The following is a 24554-nucleotide window of genomic DNA, read 5'->3' as shown; positions in this document are numbered from 1 at the left end:
TCTTTCCCCAAGACAATCTGATTTCTCTCCCCCGGTGATAAGTTTTGATGGAGCTGCTTCATGTTTCAGAAGGTTAAAGGTAAATGGATAGGGATGCACAGTGGATAGAGTGTCAGGTCTGGAGCAGGGAGGATCTGGATTCAAATCCAGCCTCAGACACTTCCTCGCTGTGCGTCCCTGGACAAGCCCCTTAACCCCATTTGCCTAGCCTGTGCCCTTCTGCCTTAGAGCTGTTACTAAGAGTTTTAAAACAAATCAACAACAACAAGTACTTGTTAGTTGATTAAGCGAAAGGGATGATGGTAATATTCCATGCATTGGCAGTGCCACCGCCCCATTCCCCCTCAAACCTGTTGGCTGGGAATGAGGACTTGGCACATCTCCTGTAAAGGTTCCGGCTCGGCTCAATTACTTCTTGGACTGTCCTCATCCCAATGGCCAAGACGCCATTCTTCCCACTTACACACTGCTTAATAATCGTCGAAGTCCTTCTCTACCTATTCTCTCGTGGTCGAGATGATGATGATAATTAATAGAGGGACACCATTAATAGCCCTTGAAGGCTCTTGCAGAGCTCCTCAAATGTGGCTTCATTTTATCCTTACGATCCATTGAGGCAGGTGCTGTTATTATCTATCCTCCCTCTATAGATGAGGAAACAGACACAAGCATTTGTGACGTGCCCACAATTACAACCATGGAAAGGGCCTGAAGCGAGATCTAAGCTCAGGTTTTCCTGGGGTCGCATCGAACACTCTATTCACTACCCCGCAGTGGCGCCTGGGAGGAATCATGGTTTCAGATGAAAATGAGGGGAGAGAGATGAAAAGTATTTGCCCAAAGTCACATATCCAATGAGCGATGGGGGCAGGACTGGGATCTAGGCCTCCTTACTCCCTGTCAAGGACCTCTCACCCCACCTCCATCATGCCTTTGGGCATACCCTTGTGGGGCCATTATTGCCATTGTTCCTTTCAGTTGATCAATGGACAAGGATTTTTTGTTTTGTTTTTTAAACTCTTACTTTCTGTCTTAGTAACAGCTCTAAGACAGAAGGGAAGGGGATAGGCAAATGGGCTTAAGTGGGTTGTTCAGGAACACACACCGAGGAAGTGTCTGAGACCAGATTTGAACCCAGGTCTTCCCCGCTCCATCCTCCCACCCTCCCACCACCACCACATCTCTGGCTTCTCGAAGGGTTCTTTACCTCACTGGCCTCTGCAAAAGGCTTCCAAGGAGCAGTGCTCCTTCCTTATTCCACCCAGCAGGGTCTGTGCCTCTGATGAGGTAATTAGGATTCATTGCCACGGGGCTGGCAGGTTCTCTGTATTTGTTCAACAGGAGAGACAGCCCCCTACATAAATGTGTGCACAGTGAACATGGTACTTATCCTCCAGGGGAATCGAGAGGGGGGCCAGTGTACAAGGAACAGAGCCGAGAGGAAGTGGATGTGCTGAAGCTAATAATAATGGCTCCTATTTCGAGAACACGTTCAGTGGGTTGATGGCCCATTTTCCTCACAACTGGCCATGCAGTATGGAGGAGGCAAATGAAGAAGCTCAGTGACTTAGCCAGGGCCACACAGCTATCAGTGAGGATTGGAAAAGGATTTGAACCCAGTTCTCAGGCCTCTTCACAGAATATTTTGTCTGAAAGTCATCTAAGTTCAACTCTCATTTTCCAAATGGGTAAGTCAAGAGGGTTCAGATAGGGCCCAAAGTCACACAGTCAAGGAGAGCGTGAGCTAGTGACTGAAATCTTTGGTTGGACCTCACGCCTTTGTAAAATGGCTGGCAGGTCCCCAAATGGAGCTGTTTGGGGTTTTAGTTTCTTATTTAATTCATTTTAAACCTTCCAAAATTTAAAGCGAATCTTGCTTAAGGCCCTGCTGACAAACCCTCCGATTCCAAAATAGTTCTGAAAATTGAGCCCTTCTGGCAGGAATCTAACTGGTGGTAAATGGAGAGAGAATGTTAACAAACAGAGGTTCGCCCGTAAATCATAATGACTTCCTCGTGCAAATGCATTGACATGGTTTAGCTGTGCAATTAGGCACCTAATTATGCTGAAAGACACAAAGCCCAATTATGGCATGACCAAGCCTGGGGCTTCTTCCTTCTAAGAGAGACTTTGCCACACATTCCTTTTCTTCTAATTTTTTTTGAAAACTGGGGTAGTGTTGCTAAGCCTTATTAGGAAAACTGTAAAACAGTGCGTGGCTACCTCAGGGCAGGAGATCAAAGGTCTTGTCCTGTAGGACAATATGATCAGAAGACTAGATGGGACCCAGGACAGCTAGATGGTTCAATGGATTGAGAGCCAGATCTAGAGACAGGAGGTCCTGGGTTCAAATCACCAGCTGTGTGACCCTGGGCAAGTCACTGAACCCCCACTGCCTTGCCCTTACACCTTTTCTGCCTTGGGAGCACTATTGATTCTAAGATGGATGGTAAGGGTTTAAAAAAGCCTGGAAGGGATCCCTTGAAGTTTCCTATTCTAATCTCTTGCATTAGGATGTGTCTTGATCCACAATTGGGTACCAAGCTCTGGTTGGTATTTCTTTTCTGAGAACTCTCCAAAAGAAGGGGCCACCAGTACACCAAAAGGAACTTATGTGACAATCTCTCACAGGGCCTCAGTGCTGGGCACTAGGGACATAGAGTTACCTACCACAGAGGTCCTGCCCTCACTAAGCCTACAATCTAGTGGGTCAGGAAGAGAAGGCCACAAATAATTGATATAATTGAGAATGAGAAAGATACAAAGGAAAGATCCAGAGAAATGAGAGGGGAAATTACTTTGGAAGGCAGGGAGAGGGAGAATCAAGGGATCAGAAAAGAATTCATGGCATTCACTCCTGAATTTAGATATGAAAGAAGGGAGGGGGAGAAAACTACATGGGGCCCAATGGGAGGAAGGACAGAAAGACAGAGGCAAGGCTTGGAGCTGGAGGGTAGTACAGTTTGGATGAAGTACAGAATAGGTAAAGGGGAATGCTTGTGAGAGAAGGTCAGACAGGAAGAGTATAGCCAAGCTGTATAAGACCGAGCACCAAAGCTGCCCTCAATGTGCTTATAGTCTAGAAGGGGAATTCAATATGTGTATGAAGATTACTATGATATTCCTCCAAAAGATCAGAAAGCATGAGGCACTGTGGGAAGTGCACAGGAGCCTCTACACAAATCCTGGATCAGCTGTTTTACTCCCTTCTTGACCTTGGTCAAATCTCTCGACTTCTCTAGGCTTCAATTTTCTCATCTATCAAATGGGTTGGACTAGATAATGTCTGCGGTTTCTTCCAGCTCTTAAGTTGCTATTCCCATGATCAAACATGTGGGCGCAACCTCCACCAACATAGATGGCAGCCTTTCTGCACCTTGGGCAGACGGTCTGAAGAGCTTCTGGGGCCAAAACCCTTCATCTCCTAGAGACCAGCCTTCGGCACTCAGCAAGGCTAGTATTCTGGTAACAGCAGACGGGCCATCCTCAGGACTGCATTCAATCAATCAGCAAGCATTTATCAGGTGCTTACGCTGTTCCGGCTCTGTGCTGGATTCTAGGAAAATATTTCCAAAGAGGAGCCAAAGGCAGAGTCTTTCCAACATGGGAGGACCTGCCAGAAGTTTCCCTGCACCATCATAACCTTAAAGAGGCCAGGGGTACCTTCTGGCCATAGCAAGGCATCAGAAAAGGACCTCAGTGGGGCCAGCTTGCACTGGCTTTCTCAGTTTCCACAAAGTAAAGGTACCCTATCCTGCTTTCTTCAAGGAAAGGATATGAGATCTGAGGAAAAAACAGTGAAGGGAGTCTTTAAGAATTGGAGAACCTTGAGGGCAGCTGAGTGGCTCGGTGGATGGAGAACCAGGTCTAGAGGCGGGAGGTCCTGGGTTCAAATCTGGCCTCAGACACTTCCCAGCTGTGTGACCCTGGGCAAGTCACTTGACCCCCATTGCCTAGCTCTTACTGCTCTTCTGCCTTGGAGCCAATACACAGTACTGATTCTAAGACAGAAGGTAAGGGTTAAAGAAAAGGACAATCAGAGAGCCTTATCAGGGTGAAGGAGACCCGATATCACAGGAAGATCACTGGCATTGGAGCTGGGGCCCTGGGTTCAAGCCCCAGTGGCCATTTCCTGCATAGCTGCATAGCATTCGATAAATGACTTTCCTCTCTCTGGTTGGGCTCCTCCTCTGTAAAATGGAACTGATGATCTCTAAGCTTATTTCCAGATCGAATGTTCTAAGATTCTGTGACTTAGAGATTCTATTCCCCAGGATGGATTTTCCCTCTTAGCATCTCTGAATCATGGGCAGATCAGAAGCGCATCACCTGCGTGTGTAAGTATGTGTTGGTGTGTGACTACGTGTGGGGGCGTATCAGTCAGAAGCCCCGAGTTCAAGCTTTACGAGTCACTGATTAACCTTGAGGAAATCGCCGTCTCTCTATAAAATGCTGGGATTGGATTCGAGGATCTCTCCCGTCCCTCACAGCTTTGAGCTTCAGGGAGGAGGCCGTAGGGCAGCCCCCCCGCATGCCCCCCCCAAGGGTGGTGTGGCTGGAGGCAGCCAGGCGCAGGGAGATTCGCCAGGAGGCAGAGAGCCAGGCTGCGCAGCGAGGGGAGGGCCGCAGAGTCACGGGCCCCCTTTGTGCATTTTCTTTGACAAATGCAGCTGCTTCTTAATTATTTATGGAAACGCCAGGGAAGCGGGCAGGAATGCCCTGCTTCAGCTAGTCTATGGAAGTCATGTAGACACAGCTCTCTGGGCTGCTCCGGCCCCTGCCGAGACCTGGGCTGGAGAGATGGGCACGGAAGGCAGGCTTGTCCGCTTTTTAGTTCTGCCTCAGCCGGGACTAAAAGCACAAGGCCAAGAGCTCATTAGATCCAACTGAAGTCAACACATACACAAAGCCGGAAGCAGCGCCGGAAGCCTCTTTACGGGGCTCCCGGGTCAGTCCCCAGAGCTCTCGGCTGTCCTGTTATGGCCGGGAGCACCAAGTGAGCAGGACGCGTCCTCAGAGATCACCCACCTAGCTGAAACCCTTCATTTTACATGTGAGGAAACTGAGACCAGAGAGGAAAAATGATTTACCCAAGGTCATGTAGGCAGAAAGTAGCAGCGCCAGGATTCAAACCCCAGATCATGGATTCCAGACTGCCTGTGAGGGCAAGTCTCCAGCCTGGCTCCCAGCCTAGGAGACCCAGAGCTGGGCTTTCCTCTTATCTCTGGGGACTTCTGTCTCCCAAGACTCCCAAGCAGGAGGTCCAGCCTCAGCCCTAGCGGACACTGACCCCCAGCACAGTTCCCAGGATCCATTATTCTCTGACAATTCAGTTCTGGGCCACGGGAAGAACCCCACGTGATGAAGCTCCTGACTATTGTTTCCCACATTATATGTATACAGAACACATGTATTGCATAGGGACAGCTAGACAGCACAGAGAATAAAGAGCCAGACTTGGAGTCAGGGAGCTCCTGGGTCCAAATGTGGCCTCAGACACTTCCTAGCTGTGTGACCCTGGGCAAGTCACTTAACCCTGATTGTCTACCCCTTACAGCTCTTCTGCCTTAGAACCAATATTTATATCTGTTCTAAGACAGAAGGGAAGGCTTAAAAAATTTTTTTTGATACCAAGACGGAAAGTAAGGGTTTTATTTTTTTATGTTCAAAACTAGTTCTAATCTCAAATGAAATAATAATGTTAATAGCCTGCATTTATATAGTATTTTAACATTTACAACGTGCTTTACAAAGATCTCATTCTATGCTGCTAACAACGCTAGGAGATAGGTGCTATTATTGTTCCCGTTTTATAGATGTGAGGACAGACGGAGAGGTTAAGAGACTTTTAAAACCCTAGAAGGTAAGGGTTAAAAAAAACACGCATTACACAGAAGCAAGTGCTTTAGTGCTTTGTGGGGGTGAACACTTGTCCGAGAGTCTTTGTGTCCATGTAGACTGTGAAGGCTTCTGCTGCACTGGAGTCTATGCACATATATAAATATGTCTGCATATGCCCGTGTCTCCAGAAAGCTAGACTCTCACCGTGGCGGTGCCCGCTGGGTGGCTGGGGCAGTCCTGCACCCTCTCCCATTCCCTGAGCCCTCCCTGTCCCCACAGCAGTTCTTGCTCCTCTTCCTTCTCCAGCACATGTTGCCCCTCTGCGGCTCACCACAATGCCCCAACCAATGGCACCTGGGGGTCCAGCTCTGCCCATGAATATTCATGTGCATGGGTGGGTTGGTCCAAAAATAGGACAAACCCTTGGCCAGTGCCAGCCTGTAGAAAACAAAATTTCAATGGAAGCTCCTTGAGAGCAAGCACTGTTCCATGTTTGCCTTGTGGGACCGAGTTGAACTGAATCGAATCAGTTTTATTTTTCAGTGGACACCTCTATGTTTTCCTTTCAAGGATTTCCTTTTCTTGTCTTGTCTTTTTAAACTCCTGCCTTCCATCTTAAGAAGGGCCTGAAAGGCAAGGGCTGGACAAACAGGGTTAAATGACTTGCCCAGGGTCATATTGCTAGGACGTGTCTGAGCTGGATTTGAACCCAGGTCCTCCCAACTCCAGGCCTGGCAGTTTACCCACTGTGCTACCTAGCTGCCCCTAAAGATTTCATTTTCAAAATGATTTTATTTGACAGATGCAACCCACACTGGGGGCAGCCTATGTCTACTGGGACCAATCTGGTACATGTACACGCAAAATCTCTGTCTATATAAGCAGTCTCAGACTAAGGAACATTTCAATTATAGGATCACAGATTTAGATCTGGAAGGGTTTCCAAGGGGTCATCTAGTCCAACCCACTCATTTAACAGATAAGGAACGTGGGACCAGAGACGTTAAACAGCTCATTCAGTGTCACACAGTGAGTGGCAGAGGGAGGAGAATCTGAACCCAGGTCCTCAGCCTCCAAATCTGGCATCCTTTCCTCCTGTCCCATTGTCTCCTTTCATCTATGAAGGACATGTAGATACAGGCAGGAGGCAAACGAAGGAGGAGCTGATAGACTCCTGCCAAGCAGAGGGCATCTTCCTGAGCTCCTCAGGTAGAACTTGGGAAGCCTGTCCCTGGGGAAACAGCCTTCCTCCTGTGGCTGGGTGGACGTCAAAGAATGGTGTATTTCAATGGCATTTCTGATGAATTAACTTTCATAGGCTGGCCAGGAACCCCACCACCAGGGAGTAGAGAACTCTATTTCTCTGAGGAACTTTGTTCTGAATGTTCTGAGCCCCAAACAACCCATTTACAAATGAATTTCCAGAAAAGAATAACAATAGCTAGCATTTATAGAGCACTTCATGATTAGCAAAGTGCTTTACAAATAATATTTCCTTTGATCCTCACAACAACCCTGGGAGATAGGTGCTATTATTATTCTTACTGTACAGAAAACTGAGGCAAACAGAGGTTACGTGACTTGTCTAGGGTCACACAGCTAGGAAAGGTCTGAGGCCAGATTTGAGCCCAGGATACTGTCTCTAGGCTTGGTTCTTAATCTACTGAGCCGCCCAGCTGCCCCCAACATATCCCTATTTCTTAACCCTGCTGGGTACCCAGTGCTTAATAAATGCTTGCTCATTGGTTAATTACTGGATAAAGGCAGAGTTGGAACTAGCACTCCAACCAGGGCTTTTCCCTTCACTCCCTGCTTCCTCTCCCATAGGCTATTTTGATCTCTTTAATATGGAGGGCCGTCCCAGAGACCTCAATCCTGCGATACAATACAGAAGAAAAGCTGAGAACAGGTGTCAGTCTCTCAGTGGGAGCCCAGGATGAGGGGGACAAATAGAGAGGTGGGTAAAGGCAGCAGGCAGGAGCAATCAGGGAGAAGCACATTTATTATATTTAAGTAATTAGCGTCTTCACATTCCCCTCACGTGGGGCTAAGCAGCCTTGGAATTCTAATCCGCTAAGTCAATTAGATTAGTCTCTCCTTGGCCTGCACTCCCTCTTCCTTAACCCCCAAAAAGAATCCAAAGAGAGGGAGCCTCAGTTTTTACAAAAAGCATACAGCCAACTGCCTGGGCTCAAGCGCTCTGTGTTCAGGCAGCAAACGGGCCATTCGGTAACTAAAAGGCCTCCTTGGGGAGGGGGTGCGAGGAGGAAGGAACTCGCTGAACTGAAAACATTTTGGATTTCAAAATGTTACTTCAGAGAAGGTCAAACGACACTCTGGATGGTTCCAGCATTTTGAAGGCAATAAAGGCCAAAGAACAGGCAGAAGAGACGCTCTGGATTTTTGTATTGCCAATCCTGCAGGGGGACAAGAAGAGCGTTGCCGCTGGACCGGAAAGCTGCCTCCAGCCCTTACTGGCTGTGTGATGCTGGGCGAGTCACTTCCCCTCTTGGAGTCTCAGTTTAATCATCTGTAAAATGGGGATAAAGACACTTCCCCAACCAACATCACAGGGCTGTTGTAAGGAAAGCATTCTGTAAGCCTTAAACCGTTATAGAAATGAGTCGTTATTACCATTAGTATCACTGTCCCACCATACTTTTCTATTGTCATGCAACTTTTTATCTGCCCGTGTCCTTATACCAAAGACTCATTTCTTCTCAACGAGGCACGGGGGTCCTAGAGGGAAGGGACCGTGGTCCAAACGTCTTTGCATTTACCAGAGTTTCCAACATAGGGCTAGGCACATAGAAGATAACAGATGTTTGCTGAACGAGACCCATCATGTTCATGGAAAAAATTCTACACTAGAAGGCTGAAGACCTGGTTCTGAGACTAACTCACTGTGCTTCTGGGCTTCAGCTTTCTCGTAGGTAAATTGAAGACATTAGATAATGTTACAGCTTCTAAGGTCCCTTCCAGCGCTGACTTTCTATGCTCTAAAAGCCTTCCCAGGGCAGGAATTCTATATTCTATGATCCCTTCCAGCTCTGACTTTCTATGCTTTAAAAGCCTTCCCAGGGCAGGAATTCTATATTCTATGATCCCTTCCAGCTCTGACTTTCTATGTTCTAAAAGCCTTCCCAGGGCAGGAATTCTATATTCTATGATCCCTTCCAGCGCTGACTTTCTATGTTCTAAAAGCCTTCCCAGGGCAGGAATTCTATATTCTATGATCCCTTCCAGCGCTGACTTTCTATGCTCTAAAAGCCTTCCCAGGGCAGGGATTCTATATTCTATGATTCCTTCCAGCGCTGACATTCTATGCTCTAAAAGCCTTCCCAGGGCAGGAATTCTATATTCTATGATCCCTTCCAGCTCTGACTTTCTATGCTCTAAAAGCCTTCCCAGGGCAGGAATTCTATATTCTATGGTCCCTTCCAGCTCTGACTTTCTATGTTCTAAAAGCCTTCCCAGGGCAGGAATTCTATATTCTATGATTCCTTCCAGCGCTGACATTCTATGCTCTAAAAGCCTTCCCAGGGCAGGAATTCTATATTCTATGGTCCCTTCCAGCTCTGACTTTCTATGTTCTAAAAGCCTTCCCAGGGCAGGAATTCTATATTCTATGATCCCTTCCAGCGCTGACTTTCTATGTTCTAAAAGCCTTCCCAGGGCAGGAATTCTATATTCTATGATCCCTTCCAGCGCTGACTTTCTATGCTCTAAAAGCCTTCCCAGGGCAGGGATTCTATATTCTATGATTCCTTCCAGCGCTGACATTCTATGCTCTAAAAGCCTTCCCAGGGCAGGAATTCTATATTCTATGATCCCTTCCAGCTCTGACTTTCTATGCTTTAAAAGCCTTCCCAGGGCAGGAATTCTATATTCTATGGTCCCTTCCAGCTCTGACTTTCTATGTTCTAAAAGCCTTCCCAGGGCAGGAATTCTATATTCTATGATTCCTTCCAGCGCTGACATTCTATGCTCTAAAAGCCTTCCCAGGGCAGGAATTCTATATTCTATGGTCCCTTCCAGCTCTGACTTTCTATGTTCTAAAAGCCTTCCCAGGGCAGGAATTCTATATTCTATGATCCCTTCCAGCGCTGACTTTCTATGTTCTAAAAGCCTTCCCAGGGCAGGAATTCTATATTCTATGATCCCTTCCAGCGCTGACATTCTATGCTCTAAGGGCCTTCCCAGCTCTGACTTTTTATATTCAACTGATATTCCTTCCAGCTCTGATATTCCATGTTCCAAGGGCCCTCCAGGCCTTGCCTTCTAGATTTGGTCATCACTCCCAGCTTTGGCATTCTAGGTTCTAAAGCCCCTTCTAGCTCTGACAAGTTAGCATTCAATGATGTTGCTTCCTTATTCTTCCCTGACAAAAAAGTCTACCTACCACAAACCAGAGCACCTGGTTTGCCAAAAAAATCTCTATGCACAATTGTCATAGGAAAAAAAAATTACAGCGATTCTGCTCCATTAGGTTCCTCTTTCCCCTAGATAAAAAATGCCACTGGGAAGCCCAGTGAAAAACATCAGGCCTCATGCAACCTTGGCCCTTACATAGAGAATGGATTTTCTCCCCCAGCTCCTCCTCCTTCTCTTTCTCCCTATCATTTGTTGTTGTCATTCAACGGGGCTGAAAAATCTCCAGCCTTTAAAAATCACAATGGTGTAATTTTTTCTAGGGCTGCTCCTCCTCCCCCAAGCTCCCTGCTGAGCCAAGAAAAGCAAAGTTTACAGCTGCGTCCAAGGCAAGAGCCCATGTGCAAGTCAGGATCAGAACTCACGCTTATTTTCGTGGCCTCCTTTCCAGCTTCTTCCTGCTGAGATGCCTTGAGCTGAGGAAGGAGAGAGAGAAAACATTAGTTTGGCTGGAAGACGGGAGGGGAGCGACACCTGTCACATTTAACTCACATTTTTTAGTCTGCCCTGCAAGCTTCAGAGACAATGTTCATTTGTTCATTCAATTATCCATTCATTTAGCAAACACTCATTAGGAGCCGACTGTCTGCCTCTAGAGGAGCCAGGGTGGGTCTGAGCTGAGAGAGAAAGTCGTGATAAGAGACGGGGTCCCTGCCCTAGGGAGGCTCACAGTCTACGAGCAGAGGGGGATGGAAATGATATTTTCTAGAACACAAGAATACATGCTGGGTGAGTGCACTGGAGAGAGGCAGGGGACAGAGAGAGTCAAGAGAGATTGAGGGAGGAATCGGGGGACTACCAACGAGTGTGTGTGAGTGCTTCATGGAGGTGGTCCTGAGTTGGGCTTCAAAGGATGGATGGGAAGGAATTCAAACAAGAGAAACAGTGAGGGAGGACATTTCAGGCACAGGAGACAAAGGAATGAAATGGAAGTCACGAGAGAAAGAGAAGAGAGGGGAGATATTGATGCTGCCGTAGAGACAGCACCACTGGGTGGGATTCGTGGTTACGTTTTCCAGACTGGGAGGACCAACACTCTTAGGCACCCGGAGGATAATTTCAGTGCTTTCTGAATGTCTTGGATTTGCTTTGTGGATGGTGTGGGAAGCATGGGAGGGTGTGTGCGTGTGCGTGTGTAAATATGTGGGGATTTGGACAAGCAATCTTACCTTGATAGACTTTGGCTTCCTTATTCATAAAATAGGAAGGGGGGAAAAGTAAACGATCTCTAAGGGTCCTTCCAATTTTAAATAATTTGGGGGGCAGCTAGGTGGCCCAGTGGGTGAGAGCCAAGGCTAGAAATGGGAGGTACTGGGTTCAAATTTGACCTCAGACACTTCCTAGCTGTGTGACCCTGGGCAAGTATATATATATATATATATGTATATGTGTATATGTGTATGTATATATATGTATATGTGTATGTATATGTATATGTATGTATGTATGTGTGTGTGTATATATACACACACTATAAGACAGAAGGTAAGGGTTAAAAAATTAAATTAAAATTAAATAAAATAATCTTGTCAGTGTGTATATATTACATATATATGCGCACAAGATTATATATGTGTGTGTGTTTCTCTATGCACATGAATATATCTTTATGTCAGAGTATACCCATACAAATATCTGGAAGTGTGCCTATTTGCATTTAGATATGTGAATCAAATGCAGGACAGTCTTATTAGAAATGCCAGCTCTGACACTCACCCAGCAGTGTGATTTGGGGCTCCAATTCTCTGGGCCTCAGTTTCTCCTCTGTCAAATGAGGGAGCAAGGGTTCTTCACCTGGTGTCCACAAACCTGGTTTTGTGGAGGTTTTTAGTTTTAGACTAATTTGATAACGCGAATGTAATTGGTTTTCTTTTCAATCCTGTCTTTTACTTTCTGTATTTAAATGTTTTAGTAGGCGACGGGGTCCACAGACTTCACCAGACCTCCAAAGGGGTCCAGGACAACAAAAACAGTGAGGAAGTCCTGGACTACATGACATTTGAGATCCCTTCCATCTCTCAATCCATCAGCCAACACTCTGGGTCTCTGTTTCTGCCTCTGTAAAACAAGGGAAATCGTCCTCTCTCTCGGTACCTCTCTTAGAGGGAGGAAGCAAGGAAAACCTTCAGAAAAGCCTAAGTGCTGTAGGAACAGAGCTGCTGCCTTTGTTGTATGTGTGTGTGTGCCTGGACATCCTCTGTGAGCAGACAGATTTCTCTTCCACTCCAGTCCTCCACCGGTAGGTGCTTCACTGTGGCGTGGAGGTGACCCTGGGTTCTTGGAAGCTCTGCCAACAGCTGGCAGGTTCCACCCAGCTGGAAAGGCTTTGAATATGGCCCCGATGACAGGTGTGTGTGTGCATGTGTGATCACAGAACCAGTCCAATTGAGTGTGGAGAGCCTCGCCACTGAGGGTTGGCCCTGGAGGATGAACATTCTGGGCCACAGTAATTTATGAAACTGTCAACATGAAGGCACGGGTGATGGTGCCCTACCAACGGAGGATGCTGACAGGGCTGTAGATCTAGAGATGAAAAGGACTTCTGAGTCTATCCAGCCAACCCCCTTGTGTTACAAATCAGTAAACTGAGGTCAAGGGAATCCAAATGGCTTCCCAAGGCAGCATGAGCAATTGGCATCAGAGGCTCTGACTCCAGAGCCAGTGTCCTGTCCCCAGACTCCCACCGCTTCCCTACCTAGATGAGACCATGGCTCTCTGGAGCATAAACATGAATGGGTGTGTGTGCACACGTGTGCCTATGCACGACTGAGTGTAATTGTGCCTGTATCTCTAGGATCAGACATTCCTAGAACTAAAGCTGCCAGAATCCTGAGACGCCATCTGGTCCAACTTTCTCACTTTACAATTGGAAACGGAGGCTCAGAAAGGCTCAGGAACTTGCCCGAGCTCACACAGCTAAGAAATGCCAGAGGGAGGATTTGAACCCAAGTCTTTTGGCTCCAGAGCCAGTGTTCTTCCCAATGTTCCATTCTTCATGCCCCACCTAAATGTCATTCTGGATCTTTTGAACATAAGGCTATATTTATGTGTCTGTATCTGTGCGTGTCTTTACATAGCTTTGGGTAGGAATGTGTCTATATCTGAACACAAAGGTCAGGGTGGGCAGTGTGCCCCAGACAGATGGATGGCTAGAGGGGGGAGCAGCCAGGGATGGCACACTCACTCCTACTCTCCCTCAGCCATGGGGAGCTGGCTCCTCCCTGCAAGCTCCAGAATAAAACATATAAAACAAGGCTGGGCAGGGATGGGATTTTAGAGATGGCTAGTGTGAATACCACCCCCTCCTCCATGAAGTCTCCCCTGATTCCCTTGGTTGGAAGTGATTTCTCCCGCTTTTGATGGCAGATTCATTTATGGTCCTCTTATGAATTTATATTCTAATTTGTATTCCATTATCTGCTTAATGTCACACACTTCTATACCACAACGATTTCTGCCAGATAAGTAGTGAAAGTACCCAGATTTTACAGATGCGTAAACAGGCTCACAGAGAGGGAGGGCAGTGTAGGAGGAACAGCTCTGGTTTGGAGGTCGGAAGACTTGGGTTCAAATGTTGATTCTGTTACTTATTGCTTGTGGGTCCAGAAGCAAATCACTTTTGTGCCTCAATTTATTCATCTGTATAAAATGAGGGTGTTGAACTTGGATAATCTCTGAGATCTTCTTTCATTCTGAAGCTATGCTGTAAGAAACCTACCCATAATCTTCTCTCTCTTTCACCATGAGACTAAAAACTCCTAAAAAGCAAGGACCATATCTTAGTTATTTTGGGGACTTCTCTAAGGTCTACTGGACTAGGAATGAGAGGGATCCCTTAGACAAATCACCCAACCTTCATATTCTCTGCCTGCAAAACTGGGGGGAGGCAGGGTAGGAGCATAGGAGAGGAGAGGGAGCATCTGCACTGCCTGGCTGACATAGCTATTGCAAGGATCAAAAGAGATAATTCATGGGAAAGCACTTTGAGAAGCTGAAAGTGCCATACAAACATAAGGGATTACAGTTACTAATTATTATTATAATAGAATTATGGGATTTGGAGCTGGAAGGGGCCCTGGAGATCATTTTACAGAGGAGGAAATAGAGACTCCAGAGAAGGGAAGTGACTTATCCAAGGTCACAGAGGCAGTTAGCAGCAGAGCTAGGATTTGAGTTAGGATCCTCTGCCTCAGGAGCCAACACTTCTTCCACAATACCATGCTACTTGGAAATGTGGGAATCTGGGGTCACCCTGGGGAACCCTTCCAATTCTGTCACTCCAGAGTTTCATGAGGGGAGGTTAGTTGACACCATTCCTCTCACTGGCAAACAGCCCAGTCCTCTACCCCCTCCATGTATGGTAAACTAACATCACTCACACACACACACACACACACACACACACACACACCACACACACACACACACACACCACACACAAATCTGCATGAAGATATCCAATGCTGCCTGCTTACTGTTGCAGAAGCCTTATTGCTACGTGAGCAGAAACAGAAAAGAGGAGAGAAACATTGGTGCCATAACCAACGCTGGGGGAGGGAGACTGAGAGCAAAGAGGGGCAGGGGCAGGGGAAAGGGGGAAGAAAGAAGATGGAGGAGGAGATAACAGGGAAGATAAGCCCTGGATTACTTAGAGGAACATATGGATAGGGAAACAAATCCTGTCGGCGATGTTATCAAAACTGCCCTCGAGAAGGTGTCAGTGTTGGGGGATAAGGAGAGTAAAGAAAGACCCAAATCAGTATCCAGGAGGGTAGAGGAGAATGGAAAAACTGCAGACCCAGACCCCAGCGACTTCTCATAGGCTGGCTGATTTAGAACTAGCAGAGGCTTTCCCGATCAAGATCATTGAGGTTTTGAACCCAGATCCTCTGATTCCAAATCCATCACTCTTTCCTCTGCCCCAAGAAGTGAGCCCTGTGTCTGCATCTCAGGACCAAGTGAGCTCTTTCTGCCCTACAAAGGCAGTTCCCAGCATCCTCAATTTCTCCCTCCTTAGTAAGCTAGTAATGCCCTCCCTGAGGCTCACCCTATTGGTGCAGACATCTGATCAGCTTAGCCCACTGCAGCTTGGCACTCCCAAGCTCAAGAGAGCCACCAGCCTCAGCCTCCAGGGCAGCAGGAACCCCAGGCATGGGCCATCCCACCCTGCCAGCAGACCTGAAGTTTGAATCCTGCCTCTCTTCTTAGACTGAGGCAAGTTCCTTCGTTCTCAGTCTGTTTCCTCATATATCAAATGGGAATAATAACAGCACCTACCTCCGAGGGTTTTTGTGGGAATCAAATGAGATAATAAATGTAAAGTACTTTACAAACCTTAAAGGGCTATATATAAATGTTAAGTGCTATTACCATTCAGCCAATCTGGATGAATCTCTGTCCCGTGAATATGCCCTGGATTTTCTCCAATTTCCTGCCTTTCCTTGTGCTCTTCTCTCCTAACTTTTGAAGTTCAATCCATTGTTTAAAGCCTCCTTTAAAAGCCACCTCTGCCAGGATGCCTCCCCTCATCTCCCTTGCTGTGGGTAACTGACCCCCCTTGGTCTTCTGTTCTGTAACTCTCTCCCACCCTTGTCCTTGTATTATTGTAAATTCCAGTTATTCGTGTTGGGGGGGAGGGGGTTTCCCACTATGAGACTGAGAGGCCTATTGGAGAGCAAGTTAGCCTCCCAAGTGAGGCAGCCCTGGGGTTCACGTTCTGTCTTTGACCGAGCAAATGGTTCAACTTCTCAGTGCCTTTAGCAGCTCTTTAAGACTATAAGATGAAGCAAAAAAGGCAGGAGTGCCTGGATCAGAAGTATTTCCTCATATGGAAGTTCTCCATACCATATAATCGAAGAACTCAGCTCTGCCCTTGCCTAACACCTAGCAAAGTGACACTTGCCAGGGTTTGTTTGAGGCAGCATTTGAACTCAGGTCTTTCTTATACCAGGCCTACTGCTCTATTCACCGTGCCACCTAGTTGTACCAAGTATCAGAATTCAGAATACTTTTAGGCATTTATAGCTCCTTTATTTTTCACTTGAGTCTCTATAATCCTTTAATTATTTCATATTTTGTCATTCCCAAAAGATCCTTGGGTTCCTTGAGAGAAGGGATTATGTCTTCTCTTATTCTTATTCTCCCTAAAGCTGCTCAGTAAATATTTACTGAATTTACCTCTGAACCACCAGGCTAGTGACAGTTCCCTGTAAAGTTCCTGATTTAAAGTGGAAAATTACTGGGATCATAGACCCCTCAGAAGGTGGTCAGAGGGAACCTTTCATGTACCTCCCAGCTCAGCCCCTTTGGAAGCCAAACATCCACAAAAGAGAAATGTGGAAAAGCAATGGATTGGGAGACACAGAATCTGGGTTCAAGTCTGCCGCTTGATGCCTATGTTACCTTGGGCAAGTCCCTTCTCCCTTCTTCAGTTTCATATTCCTCATTTGTAAAAGCACTAAATCAGAGGTGGCCAACACATGGAGATGGGGGCACATTCTACAGCTGGCAATACTCCCTTTTCTTGGAGAACGGGGAACAGGAAGGGGAAAAAAGACAAAAATTTGGGGATACAACTAACATGAGAATCTACTCATGGATGAACATAACGATTATAATTTATTGAACATTTAAAACAAAACATATGCATTATATTATATTATATTTTAAAAAATAAAAATAAATGGTAATGGGACAGCAAGGTGGCTCAGTGGCTTGAGAGCCAGGCCTACAGATGGAGGTCCTGTGTTCAAATCTAGCCTCAAATACTTCCTATCTGTATGACCCCAGGAAAGTCACTTGACTCTCCATTGTCTAGCCCTTACCACCCCTCTGCCTTGAAGCCAATATATAGTATTGGTTCTAAGATGAAAGGAATGGGCTTTTTAAAAATAAAAATGGTAACTTTAAAAAAGTAATTGGGAAATATTTAACAAATTAAATAAAAATATAATAGAACATAGATAATGTTACTATATGAATTTCTAAGTTAATATGTAGTCCATAGGGATTCTTCTTTTTTATTTTGAAACTGGAATTAGGTTTACCTCTGAGATCCTTTTCAGCTCTGCATCCCATGCATCCATCTTATGACCCCACTGAGTAGCAGAAGCTTGTCCGAGGGACAAGGACCCAAGGCCAAGCCAGGAAGGAAGCATAGGTAGGACCAGGGACATCCCCAGGGAAGGATGAGAGAGAGGATGCTGTTGGGCACTGTAAGAGGTTACCTGGTTAGATGCCCACGTCTGTTTGTCCGTCCAGTCCTTGTGATTGCGGACGTACCACCATTGGATCTCCAAGGAGTAGGAGGGGGAGCCACTGCCCCGGAAGGAGCAAGCCATTTCCACATCCTCGCCACTCCGGGCAGTCATGTCATGGGGAGTCTCTGTGAACAAGGCTGCAGAGAGAAAAGAATCAATCAGGGACCAGCCATCTGTTAGGGACAGTCACCAGGGAGGGGAAAGTTTGCCTCAGTCAGGAAACAGATCCCCTGTCCAAGAACAGTCCCTGGGTAGGGAAACAGTCCCTCCTGTCAGGGAATGTTCAGTCGCCTACCCAGGAATGATGGCTGGCTAGGGAAGAGTCCAGGAAACAGCTGCCTGTCCAGAACAGTCAACGGGGATAAAACAGCTGCCTGTCAGCAAACAGTCCCCAGTCAGTTCCCAGCAGAACTGCCTGTCAGGGAACAGTCCAGGGAATAACCACCTGTCAGGAAACAGTGGCCAGCCAGGATTCTGGCCAACAGTCAAGAACAACACAAAGGGCTTCTCTAGGATGAGAAGAGGGTTCTGGAGCCCAAGTCATACTCTTCTCATTGGGTGGGTCTCCTCCTCCTCCTTCTCCAAGCAGGTGTCTCATCATCAAGCTCCATTTTAGCCAATGGTGGTCCCCCTCAGGATAAGATCCCTTTTATCACCACCTAGAAGCCAATTGTCTGTTCCCCTCATGCCCCTACCCTCAGGACCCAGGCTTGGCTAAGTCCACCCTCTGCAGGGCCTTCTCCTGCTTCTGAACAAAAGTGTGAACAAAGGACCCAGCATGAGCTAGGTACTGCCAATCCCTTTCCACATCATTCCCAAGGCCAACCCTAAAACAAAGTAATCCTCCCCCTCCCCCAGCAGATTGCCTCCGCCTGGATATATAAATGGAAAACAAATCCCCATTTAATGCAGCCCCCAAACCCTCCTTCCACACCATATGGTTTGTTTTTCTTCTCTCAAAACAAATATTGTTCAAAGATGTAATTAGAATTCTTTTCATCTTCTCCAGAGAGATTATCTCGCCCTGGAAAGATGGCTGGGGATGTGCAGGTCACCAAGGAAATGTGGCAACTGTCAGCATCCAGCTGCTTCCTCCCCAATATGACTCCCCCTGCACCAGCCCCCACTTGCCCCCTGGGTGGTCACTCTTTCCTGATTACAAGATTAAGAGTCAGAAAGGGCCGTTGAGGTCATCTAGCCCAAATCCCTCATTTTACCAAATTGGAAACTGAGGCCCAGAAAAGGAAGGTGCTTTAGCCAAGGTCACCCAGCTGAACTAGGAAGCAGAAGGGTTAGGCATTAATCCCAGGCCCTCTGACTCAGTTCTCTCTGCTCTCTCCTATAGCCCCTGGAACACATTTAGCTCCTTCTGTTTGGGGTCTAGCAGGGGAGAACCATCGAACTGAGAGCAAGGCTTCTGCATATTCATCTCTGCCTCCCTTGCATCTGCTATGGGACTGGACCTCCTAATTAGCTGGGTGATCTTGGGCAAGGTGCCTAAGCTCTCTGGGTTCTAGCCTCCTCCCACTGCCAAATTAGGGAGGCGGATTAGATCTCTAAGGTCTCTTCCATTTTGGACTTTCTATGATTCTTTAAAAGGAGTTAATGGGTATGAAATTGCCTTACATGGTGCTTAATAAATGTTGGTTGAATTGAATTAAACTATAAAGTGAGGGATACACCTAAGGCCCCAGAAGAGTGATGGTTACCAGACAGACAGAGAGAGAGAGGAGATGGTTTTAGGTATCAAGAATTGGCACGCCTAGAACCTGAGCCAGTCATACCTGGGTGTGCTGGCATCTTCAGGGGCAAGCATTACCACTAGAAAGGTGGCCCCTCAGGGAAGGGGAACAGGCAGCCCAAGGACAGGGACAAACCCAGGCTTTTGGCATGTATGGGGCTACTTTTTGAAGCAAGTCACTCAAAGAAGAATGGAGGGATATCAAGAATGCAGTAGGGTACCTATATCATTCTTTGGTAAGGGGTAACAGTCAGGTGTTAGAGGTAGAACCAGAACCCAGATGTCCTAGCATCTAGCCCATTATACCATGGGCTTTATTTTACCATTACTCCCATCTTTCTCAACCATACCCAGTGTTCTGCTAACACTGGCTGCCATGTTCACCTTAGTAGGTGGTGAAGTAGTTAGAGCATTAAACTTAGAGTCAGGAAGGCCTGAGTCAGAATCCTGTCTCAGACTTTTCTTGGCTATTTGACTTTGGAAAAATTATGAGACCTTTCAGGGCCTCAGTTTCCTCATCTGTAAAATGAAAGGGTTGAGGTCAGTGGCCTCTAAGGTCCCTTCCAGCTGTGTCTTATGACAAGTGGTTCAGTGCAGCCCCATTCCCATTGCTGGGAAAAACAAACAAAAACAAAAATTAAAAAAAAAAGATATACAAGTCATACAGGAGGGAAAACAAAGGACCTGCCTTTACCAGGTTTAGTATGACAGTCTATGCCTTCTTCCCCCATCCCCCACAACCCCTGCCAAGTCTCCTGATGCTGCTTGGATTATACTGTTTGGGAATCACAAACTCACTGAATATGAGAGCTGGAAGGAACCTAGTCAAGCCAAAACCCTCCTTTTACGGATGAAGGAAGAACTTCACAGAGGTTAAGTGACTCGACTAAAGTCATATCACTAGCAAGTGAATAAGTTTGGATCCAAAGATTGGTCCATTGTTCCACCTACCATGCTGCCTCTAAGGCAAGCTGTTTTTCTAAGCAGGAAGAAATCAGCAAAGACTAAGTTAAAGGCAGCCAGCCTGGGTCATTTGGGACCCATAAGAAATTTCTCTAGCTGTATTGTGCCCTTCTTAGGACTTCGTCCCCTGCTGGTCCCCCATCTCTAAATACCATCGAGGCGTAGCACAAATAATGCCTCCGAATGCCCAGCTCAGAAGCTTTTACAAACCCACACAGTAGCTAATGGTAAAAACCTGAAACCTGATCCCCAGGAAAGGCCCAGGATTAATCAGAGATACTCCATCCTTCCTCTCACAGAGGTATTTGGTTTCTCTTCATGCTTTCTGCCTTTCCATAACCTTCCAGCACAAAGAAAACCTAATTAAGATTAGTAACTGAAGCTAGCGGCAGAGGAAAAGCCCTTTTCAAACACAGGAAGAAAAAAAGGAGCCACCTCAACTTCCCCATTTTTCTGAGCAGGGCTCCTGGTCTCTGGGTTAACCCTCTCTTCTCTGTAGAAGGGGGCCCCAAATCAGAGCATTAGTCAGTGGGACTAGGAGACCACCAGGCAGGAAGGGGCTGTGAGAAATCAGTCTCACTGTCAGTTTAAAGAAGAGAAATGAAAAGATAGGATGGCTTATCTGAGTGAAAGGAGCCTGGAAGCGTGACAATTTGTGTAACATTTCAGAAATAAGGATGTCAGATGGTTTGTAGCGTTTGAATGGGGGGGGGGGAAATGGGACAAGAGGAAGAAAATAGGATTTGTCTGTAGTCAAATCCCCTCATAAAATAAAGTCCCTCCCAGCTCTGCTGTGTCGTGTTCTCTGTTCTAAGGCTCTTCCTAGCTCTGGCAGCCTATGTTCTAAGGTCTCTCTCAGTTCTGCCATTCCATGTTCTAAGGTCCCTCCTTCAACATAAAATTCAATGTCCTATGATCCCTTCTAGCTCCAACATTTCATGTTATCGGGCCCTTCCCACCTTGGAAATTCTCTGTTCTAAAGCACCTTCCAGCTCTACCTATTCCATGGTCTACAAAATAAATCTAGCAAGGAAATCATTTATCCGTGGCCAGAGGGTATTCTCACTGCCCAACAGGATGGTGCCTGATTCACAATTAGAGCTGGGTGAGGAATGGGAGAAGAGGGCATTAGGCAGGTCTTGGGAGAAGATAATCTTTGGTCTGTACCTACCCTGAGCTGGCATCTTGGCCCCCAAAATGAGACAGCTCGAATCCTGCCAGCTACAGCTAAGGTGAATAGCCTTCGGGTCTCTTAAGTTTGCCTCTTACTGTTCAAAGTAACCGATTTACATTGTCACGTCCTAACTGTCAGCTAGGCTGTGAAGGCAATTAACAGTTGCCTTTTGGAGACTTAACCTAGCCAGTCACATTCACCTGTCACATGTCTGCTTCCTCTCCTTCCTTCCCCCCAGTTAATCAAATCAAGCCCTTCTGCTTACTAGCTGTGTGTGCGTGTGTGAGAGAGAGAGACCTTAGGTAAGTCACTTCTCATTCGTCTAATCTATAAAATGGGGACAATAATTCTTTTCCTTCCCTTCCCCTCTCCATGAGCTGTTGTGAGGATCAAATGAAACAAGAGATTTAAAAGCACTGAGGAAAGTGTGAAGCACTGTGGACATGTAAGGGATTATTACAGCCAGCGTTCAATAAATATTTGTTGAATAAATGGATTCAATTAGTGCCATTTCTTACATTTGGGCCAATATTTGTCACACACCTGCTCCTAACCACATTCCCTAATTACCTGGATCCTACTTAGCTTGCCAATTGTAGACACAAATTTCCATCTCCTGGCCAATCTCAGACATTGCTGTTTTCTTATCCAGAGAACTCTGCACACATCACTGGCAGTTTCGGTGTTCACTGCAGGATCACAGCCCACAACTGGGGGACAAGGCAACCTGCCTGTACCTACCTCCAGAAAGTAGTTGTTTCATCCCCCAGGGGGATAGATGGGAGGTGAGAGGGTTTTAGACAAAGTTGGTGGCAACAGGAATACAGAAGAAAGGGAAGACCCAGTTAGGTGGCTTGGTAGATCAGAGCTAGGTCTAGAGATGGGAGGTCCTGGGTTCAAACTTGACCTCAGATACTGCCTAGCTGTGTGACCCTGGGCAAGTCACTTAACCCCCGTTACCTAACCCTTACCCCTTTTTTCCCTTGGAACTGATACTTAGTATTGATTTCAATACCAAAGATAAGAATTTTTTTTAAAGGGGGGGATGATGTGAGGGAATACATAGAAAGAGAATGGAAATGGAGTAAAAAGAAGAGAGGGAGGAGGTAGGGGAAGAAGAAAAGAAGGGAGGGAGGGAGGAGATAAAGGATCAGGAAGAGAAGGGAAGTGAGTAGGAGCGGGAGATAGAAAAGATGGTAGAAAAAGGCATAGAAGAGGGAGTGGAGGAGGCAGGAAAGGAGGAGGACCTTGCTAATCCAAGCCCCCAGGGACTCCCTCCCACTCTTGCCTGGAGCTCCTGTTAGGAAGCCAAGGACCAGGGATCTCTGGCTCGAAGAACTATCTGGGGAAAGCAAAGGAAACTTGATGTAATGGGAAGAACCCTGAATTTGGAGTCAGGAAACCTAGGTTTAAATCCCAGTTGGCTTTCTACTACCATGCAAGTCATTTTCCCCCACTCTGGACCTCAGTTCCCCTATAATGTAAAATGAGAGGCTTTACAGTAGATTATCTCTAAAGTCTCTTCCAGTTCTAAATCCTATGAAACCTGTTCCTGGCCACCTGCCCATCCAGGAGTAGTGAAGAAAATTCCCAGCATTCACATTTGGAGAAGGGGTTGAGGAGGGAGGTAGAGGGGGAGCAGAAAGGAATGTATAATTTAGGAGGAAAAATCACTGCTAATCCAGGGTCCATAAAATGAAGTACTAACTGTGGCTTTTTAATGAGGAAAGCTGGTTCACTCAGGCCTCCTCATCCCTCTCTTTTGTCAAAAAATGTGAATTCTAGGGCAATGAACGATACTGATTGACAGTCCAGGAGACAGTCCCTGCTTGTCTAATTACCTGCCAGGCTGACTACCAGCTGACTACCATGGCTCCAGCCCTGCCCTGGAAGAGTCATAAATCAATTTCCCAAGAGATTCCTGCAATCCCCAAGTTTGGGGCCCTGTGGCTCCTCAACACTGCAAGGAATCAGTGGGAATGGGAGGGAGATTGAAGGCAAATCTTTTGCCCTGGAAAGGGTAAAATTCTTTATTATTCTTGCATCTGGAGGGTTTATTTACTGGGAATTTAGAAGTTGCAGAAATAACAATGAGTCCTATTTGTTTGACAGATGAAAAAATGGGTGCTCAGGGGGTTAAATAGTTCACCAAGATCACAGGTAGAAAGTGACAGAGATGGCTTTCAAATTCCAGCTTCTATGTATAGTAGAGCTCTTTATACTATTATTCCCATTTGACAGAGAAGAAAACTGAGCCCTAGACATGAATCAGTTTAACCAGTAACCCATGTATCAATTCTTAGATGTAGAATATTAGAGCCAGAGAGATTTTAGAGATCATATAGTCCAAAATCTCTCATTTAAGAGAGAAAGAAACTGAGGCCTTGAGAGAGGAAATGATTTGTCTCAAGTCACACAGCTAGTAAGAGGCAAAACTGGTCCTAGAAAACAGATGTCTCCTAAGGATAATCTCCTTAGGAGTTTATAGTTTTTAAGAAGATAAAAAAGGTATACAAACATTATTAAGCCACAAACTCTTTTGGGGAGTAAGCCTAGATCTTATTCATTTTTTATCCCATTCAGTGCTAACCAGAGCCTAGCTAGCACATAGCAGTTGTTCATAAAAATTTGTCAAATGAATGAATGAAATAGCTATAATACAAAGTAGACTATGATTGGTGCCATAACTGAGGGACAAAGAGAATGAATGCCATGGAGACCTGAAGGACAAAGACATCACTTCCAGCAAAGGAGGAGCAGGGAAAGCTTCAAGAAGATTGCATTTGTCTGGTATCAGAAGAACAGGTAGAGGGCCAACTGGGTGGCTCATTAGATAGAGAGCCAGGCCTAGAGGCAGGAAGTCCTGGGTTCAAATTTGACCTTAGTCACTTCCTAGCTATGTGACCTGGGCAAGTCACTTAACCCCAACTGTTTAGCCCTCAGTGCACTTTTTACCTTGGAGTAATACACAGTATTAGTTCTAAGACAAAAGGTATGGGTTTTTTTAAAAAGAAAGAGACAGAGAAAAAGTGAGACTAAGAAAGGGAGAGAGAGAGAGAGAGAGAGAGAGAGAGAGAGAGAGAGAGAGAGAGAGAGAGAGAGAGAGAGAGAGAGAGAGAGAGAATGAGAGAGAGAGAGAGAAAGA

At 46.2% G+C, this 24554-nt stretch overlaps 1 protein-coding gene across 1 annotated transcript in view; it reads right to left on the bottom strand.

Moving 5' to 3' along the window:
• The window catches only part of VSTM2L (V-set and transmembrane domain containing 2 like), an 82703-nt gene that overhangs the window by 10894 nt on the left and 47255 nt on the right, over positions 1–24554 (bottom strand). The window contains exons 2-3 of the mRNA XM_001381735.4: positions 17499–17668; positions 10638–10688 (exon numbers count right to left, since the gene is read on the bottom strand). Of these exons, the coding sequence (XP_001381772.1) occupies positions 10638–10688; positions 17499–17668 (221 nt within the window). The remainder of the gene's footprint in view (positions 1–10637; positions 10689–17498; positions 17669–24554) is intronic.

This window comes from Monodelphis domestica, chromosome 1, assembly GCF_027887165.1.
Source record: "Monodelphis domestica isolate mMonDom1 chromosome 1, mMonDom1.pri, whole genome shotgun sequence".
Lineage (NCBI taxonomy): Eukaryota > Metazoa > Chordata > Mammalia > Didelphimorphia > Didelphidae > Monodelphis > Monodelphis domestica.
This window is presented reverse-complemented; position numbering and strand designations above follow the sequence as displayed.